Here is a 7,087-nt window from a genome sequence, read left to right as displayed (position 1 = left end):
TAATATCATCTGTTTCGATGGAGGAGGGGGGTATGCCCCTTTCTATTTCTACATCTAGGACCTAACTTGTACCATTGATAATAATAGGAACTGAACCATTATGGCAAAGAAAAGTTTGATTCATAGGGAGAAGAGGCAAAAATTGGAACAAAAATTTCACTTAATTCTTCGGTCCTCAAAAAAAGAAATAAGAAAAGTTCCTTCATTGAGTGAGAAATGAAAAATTCATGGAAAATTACAATCCTCACCTTGAAATAGTGCACCCACACATCTTCATCGACGTTGCTTTTCGACTAGAAGACCGAGAGCTAACTATCGAGAGTTTGGACTATCCGGACGCATACTTCGTGAAATGGTTCACGCATGTTTGTTGCCGGGGGTAACAAGATCAAGTTGGTAAGAATTAAAATATTCCTTCCTTTTTTTTATTTATTTCTATGATCGATGAAAATAGATGGGCCCCTTTACCATTCCATATAAATAGGCTATTCTATTTGTCCATACATGGAAGAGGGGCGCATGCAATCTTTGTTTGTCCATTAGCTTAGTTTCTTTTCATCGCGAAATAGAGTAATTGATAGCTTGCAAGGCTCAAAACCTTGAGCTTGAGGTTATGGGTTCAAATCTCCTGATATTGCTTCTTGAATTAGGCAGGCTATGGTTAATTCATAATAAACTGTATATGGCCGAAACAATTAAAAATGGAATCCATTTTATCCATTTGGGCCTATGTTAAAACTAACTGAACCTGGAGTTTGATTGTAACTTCAGTAATGGGTTTGCCAGAAAAATCACAGCCCTTAATTCAAAATGAATTCCAGAAGGGCAAAATTTTACCGTTGAATTAAAATCCCAAAATACAACAACTCTTGGGATCGGATGATTAGTTGAGGTTGAGATGAGGCTGCTCACATCAACATTCCGATCTGTGAAACACCCAATTCCAATCCCAATCCCAGACCCTAAACCCAATATCGTAAAACCATCGTTGCCGTCAGAATCGAGTGCCGTTGCAAAATCGAAATCAGAACTAAAAGCCTGGTGCGTTTACCTAATTCTTTCCACCAATTCCCCCATTAAAACCTACGTTGGTGTCACCAACAATTTCTCTCGCCGGTACCATCCTCTTTCATATATCTTCTATTTGAAACTGAAATCCTTATTTGTGTCACTTGTTTTGGGTTTGATTGCTTGTTTTTGAGCAGTAATTGATAAATTTGTAGAAATTGCTTTAAATGTCTGCTTTGTGAATTTGGCTTCGTCTTCTTTTTTTTTTTCTTCTTTACACAAGAAAATGATTCAAAATAACTAAAAATATTGAGCTTTGATAATTGCAGTTTGAAGCAACATAATGGTGAACTTAGCGGTGGCGCAAAAGCATCTCGTGCTGGAAGGCCATGGGTCTGCGCCTGTGTAGTTCGGGGTTTCCATGACCAAAGTGAAGGTATTTTCACTTTCTTCTACATTCATGTATTTATTAGCATGAAATTTGCTAACATGATGGATGTGTTCAATTAGATTAAATACAAAATTTCTGCTATGAATATGATCTTAACATAGCTAAGCATACCTGTTGACGTTTCCTTATTTTATTTTAGCTTGTGAGTTTGAATTCAAATGGAAAATGGTCTCAAGAAAACTGCCTCGCAAAAAGAAGAATAAGGAAGCTGATGATTGCTCCCTAACGTTATTACAACACAGGCAAACAGCTTTGAACAAGGTTAAAGGTATGTTGGATTGCAGTCACTTAGAAGTTGAATGGCAAATGAGTACTTCCTAATTCATAATACCTCCAATTCTTGATAATTTTCATTGTCTTCAAAATATTGTACGAAGAGGTGTTCATCAAAAGATAGAAAATCATTGAATATGTAATACTAATTGTTATAAATGCTACAACCATTTGTAATAACTGGCCAAAGGGAAAGCCTTAAATCATTATTGATGATGATTTGAATAGTCCCATTTCTTGTTTTTCTTACTTTACCTTGATTCTGTGTAGATAACGTAACATTGTTTGATACAAAAAGCATGTTTTTTGAAGCAATATAGTCCATTCTGTACCGGTTCCTGTTGCACCGGTCGGTGTGCACCGTTCCAATAATAAATTGGAACAATTATTTCTCTTTTTTGTACTGGTGTAAATTCCAGTATGTACCGCACCAGCTTGTTCCAACCAATTTAGGTTGCACCGGCCGGGACATTGCATATTGGACGGTGCATGAAGAATGCTTAAAAATAGATAAAATTATTATTATTTAACCAACTTTAATATTTTTTATTAATCAAATTTAAAATTTAAACAAGGTAAAGGAGGAACTTTAAAATTGTAAGTAGAAAATTAATGAATAATAAAAAGTAAAGAATTTATATAACAGAAAAGAAAAAAGACAACTTCTAAATGCTTCACAAACACAACATTTTATATATGTTTTTGTTAAACTTTCATTTTATATATTTAGTGTAGAGTTTTTTAAATAATGTTATGGATGATTTGTTGTTTAATGAGTGAGATGGTTTTTTTTTTGTGAAGTTTATTGATGAGTATTTTATATAATTAATTAATATTTTTATATTTGAAATTATTTAATCAAATTCATTTGATATGTTAAATATTTTACATATTAAATATTTTTAAAAAATCGATAAATTTAAAACAGTACATCGAAACAGGCTGGTAATGATACGCATTGGTTCCAATAGAAAAATGGTGCGCAAATCGGACTGGTTCTGACTATCTTGATTTGAAGTAAAACTAGTTAGTATCATTGTCTTTTTATTTCTTTTTTCTTGTTGGAGCCATGAATCTCGCATAAGTTGTGTATTGAAGTTGATGTTATGATACAAATATTTGTATCATCTTAAACTTGTAAACTTGTAAGGTACTTTGTGTAGGTAAAATCGTGAGGTTCCTTTGTAAGCTGACATGAATTGTTAAATTTGGTATGGATGTGCCATTGAGAATAGTGGGTTCTGAGGAGAATGCATGATGATATGAACTACATTGGTTGTGTAGTAGAGTTAGTACAGACATACAAGTGTGTGACAGTATTTACAACTTATGTCTGTCTTTTTTCAGACAAAACAAACAGCAATGCCCGGTGCTGGCTGTGGTGCAAAGTTGGATTGACTGTTCTCAATTTAAGTCAATTAACTTAACATTGACAATTATTCTCTTAAATAAAAAGTGACTCAAAGCTTTTTTGGATGCAAAATTGCCCCTGCAGTTTTTCACTCTGTCAAGCTTCAATGTCACGACTTCAAAGTTTTGGTGTCGCAACATCCTTGACAGTGGTACACTAGTGGTAGTAGGGGTTCTTCGTTGTCACGGCATCCACTGGTCAATGTTGCTACTGTTGAAAAGTCAACAAAGGTAGGAAGCAACTTGTTAAAAAAGTGAAGCAAGTTGCACCGAATGTTGAAAAGTTGAATGGGATAATTGCAATTTTGGTCCCTAATTTTTTAGGCCATTTGCAAGTTAGTCCCTGAACTTCAACTATAAATAGGCCTTCTTATTTTTCATTTCAACTATCCCAACCAATCTTTCTCTCTTAGTTTTCTCTCTTCTCCCATTTGAGAATCTTAAGGAATTCTATTTGTTTGTAATATTTTGGAAATAGTAAAGTTATCATCTGGTGTTAGTGTCCGAGTACGTAGGTATAATTTATCGAACCTCGTTAAACTCTTGTGTTCTTTCTTGTCCTATTTTTTTTCAATATTTGAGAGTATAATAGTAGTATTTAATTGTGCTATTAAATTACTATAGAAGGGATATTCTGACTAAGGAAAAACTTGGTATTTAAGAGATCCTTGTGATCCACCTCTCTTCCTTGGGAATTGAACTTTATGTGATTTTTTAGTACAATAATTTACACGCTTCCGACCCTATTGAAATAACAGCTACATCATTGGTGTTGGTCACAATTTCTTCACTTCGATACCTTTAGGGATCTCACAACCTCGGAGGCTTAGTGTCGCAACATCATACCCTCAATGTCGCTACTCTCTTGACAGTCGGCTTTAGGTTGATTTCTCATTGCAATTTTGCCCCCTAGAAGCAAAGGGACTCGATGTCGCGATTTTTATAGCATCAATGTCGTGATACCTACCTTTGCCACTCAAAAATTTTGTTAGGTTCCTTATAACACCATTTTTCCAATTTGGGTCTCAAAATGAGTAAAACTAAGTAAAAACGTTTATTAATAGTAAAAAGTAAAAAATAGTAAAAATATAGAAATGACACCTAAATTGCTTGAGAATAAGCTATTAGAGTGTTTTGGAGAGCTTAATTTGACATATCAAATTACGATAGATCCTAAGGCAAACAAAATGTTCTTCCAAGAGTTTGGTAACAAGGTCATTGCCTAATCTTCTGAATGGATAGGCGGGGGAAGGCTGAGTAGAGCAAGGTAGGCTCTCAATAGGAGCTCATGACCAATGCTAGCAATATCTTAGAGACAGGAAAGGAGGAGTTGTCCACACAAGTTGCGAGGTATGAGAAGCGGTTGGACAAACTAAGGAACATTTATGAAAGGGATGTGAAAAATAAAAATAAGAAGATTGAGGACTTCAAACAACAAGTGGCTAAATTGTATAAAAAATTAAGTGACGAGGTGGATAAGGTGAACCCCCCGGTCGTGGAGAGTGCCTATCTCACCATACATGTGGCCTGGAGTTTGGGATGTGCAACTGCTTGGAGTCGTACAAAAAAAGTACTTTTATCATTTCAGTACCATCCACTCTCAAGTCCCTAATCCCGAGGCTTGTATGGAGTTTCTACAAGTTGATGGGGCTAGGAGATGTAATGTGAGTCTACTGCCCACCTTGATGCAAGCAAGACTAATGCGGCCCAATATTTCACCTTTTTTTTGTGTTTATGCTTTTGCTATTTTTTGTAACTTTTCTTTTTAATGACATATCCCAATTTTTCTTCTGACCATGGTTTTTTCTATTTTAAGGTATTAAGTTTTGCATATTCAAAAAAATTCAAGATATGTAGTTTTCTAGATTTAATAGTTATGATCCTTAAGAAATTAAAGAGTCGTAAGGGGCCAATTGCCTAAAACATATGTAACATTGGTGATCAAACGCTTTGAAAAGCTTATGTCTATGGAAGGCAAAGTCTTCTGAGAAGTTCGCAACCTAGGTGATCGAAGGCTTTAAGAAGTGTTGAGCCTATAAAATTTGAGGTCTTTTAAGTCTTTTAAGAATTGTTGAGCCTATAAAAGGTGAGGTACATTGCACAATATTTACTCTTACCAAACTTTTGGAAGATATCAGTAATTATCTGCAATATATTAATTAATATTTTATTTACATATGTCTAAAAAGGTTAAATAACGTTCGACCACTCACTGTGAACGCCTATTAGTGAAGAATGTTGCTAATTCCACTATGACAAGGGTTTTATTTTATATGCACATATATAGTTCCCATGGTGGAGACAATACTACATGGAGCTATCATTTAGCTTGCATAATATCGTCTCTATGCTCAAGACTCACATAAGGAGATCACAACAACTAGCGAAAATACTCAGGTTGATATATATTAGAGCTAGGGAGCTCATGATCATGCAAACATGTTTGTGCATTTAAGAGTTGTATTAAGTTAGGTGTATATGTACACATAGTTCGTAAATATATATACATAGAGCTAGCCAATATGTGAAGCTCACACAATATACATATACTCATACCTTATTTAGTGTGACTACACAACACTTATGGTGCTACCAAATAAAGAAAGAGGAAAAGAAACTATCCTACTTTAGATCTAGATTCATTGTGAATTGACACGAGTGATCACAGCATTTGGGAGGGCTTTCATTGGGAAGTTCCATTTCGACTGATTCTAGAGGTTGGGAGTTAGTTCATGTTCATCGCACCAACTATTGATATAAGATTTGGGTTTAGAGATTTAAGGACGACTTACTTTTCATGGGCGGAGAGCAAGGTTTTCATAATTGGAGTGGTCGTCAAACTTGTTAGACAACCGATTCTTAGTCCAATTGTTTGATTATTTTAACCAGTTTGTTTGATTCAATTAAATAGCTTATTAAAAAATCATAATCGAACTGGTGGTCAAATCACCAATTCTCAATCTAATTTGTTTGATCATGTTGTCTGGTTCAATTAAATAAATTATTAAAAAAATCATAAAAAAGATAAATATGGTTCAACTGATTTTTTAGCTCGATTCAATCGTTTTGCAAATCAACCAATCCAAACCTCTATTTCCAGATTGATACCCCGACTGATTCTCGATCTAGCTAGCTGATCCAGTTCTGAAAATAATGATAGAGAACTGTAAGTGGTCGAGTATGGTGATAGAGAGGAGAAAAGAGAAAGTATCAGTCAAGATAAAGAAAGAGTATAGTAAGTGTCTTGATCAAGCAAACTATCTTTGTCAAGTATGATCCCTCGACATGAGCTCGCTTTACTGTGGACTTTCGAGGTAGACATTCCATGATCTTGGTTGGTGAGATCTAGTCTTAATTTTTGGTCTTAGCTTGTAAGTGGTTTGACAAGGTAGCAGGATCGCGAGCTTTAATTGACGAAAGTTGTTGGTGAGTTCCAGAGGTGGTTTGGCGAGGTCCAACGAGATGAAAGGATAGTGAGATGATATCGCCAAGTACCGTTGATGGGATCGTCTAATATGAGTACAACAATATGAACAAAATTGGTTAGATGATAATGATAGTATTGACATTGTTTAAAACTTATGACTTTGTCTTTTCTAAGACAAAACAAACCCTACCTTTCGTATTAGAGATGGTTGTGATGTTGAGTCAAATATATATGAAGTCGACAGATGTTGAGTCTTGTGGTGGTGTGCGTCATGGATATGGTTTGTTCTTAATAATTTTTATCTAAAAAAAGAAAAAAAAAAGAAAATTCAAGTCAACCGGCTGCATCATGCATAAAATTATTCTTTTATGTTTTCCATCCTAATCAATGTGGAGGATGAAAAATAAAATTCCTTTTTTTCCAAAGAGAAATTTCTACTTACCTAACCCAGCAGTGTATAACATATTTAATTTTAGCCGAGGCATCAGATCTAACCAATAAAAATAAATAATCGAACT

At 34.7% G+C, this 7,087-nt stretch overlaps 1 protein-coding gene across 2 annotated transcripts; it reads left to right on the top strand.

Annotated features, from left to right (window-relative positions):
* The first annotated feature begins 703 nt into the window (after positions 1–703).
* LOC107950738 (structure-specific endonuclease subunit slx1) lies at positions 704–1,959 on the top strand. 2 transcript variants are annotated; one of them, XM_016885686.2, is made up of 3 exons: positions 704–1,116; positions 1,338–1,444; positions 1,599–1,959. In XM_016885686.2, exons 1-3 carry the CDS (start codon positions 899–901, stop codon positions 1,778–1,780), a joined length of 507 nt encoding a protein of 168 aa, XP_016741175.1. In that variant the 5' UTR covers positions 704–898; the 3' UTR covers positions 1,781–1,959. The 2 variants fall into 2 exon arrangements, with proteins under 2 accessions (XP_016741175.1, XP_016741183.1); XM_016885694.2 differs by having other exon boundaries at positions 809–1,041.
* Positions 1,960–7,087: the final 5,128 nt, after the last annotated feature.

This window comes from Gossypium hirsutum, chromosome A08 (genome assembly GCF_007990345.1).
Source record: "Gossypium hirsutum isolate 1008001.06 chromosome A08, Gossypium_hirsutum_v2.1, whole genome shotgun sequence".
Classification (NCBI taxonomy): Eukaryota; Viridiplantae; Streptophyta; class Magnoliopsida; order Malvales; family Malvaceae; genus Gossypium; species Gossypium hirsutum.
This window is presented reverse-complemented; position numbering and strand designations above follow the sequence as displayed.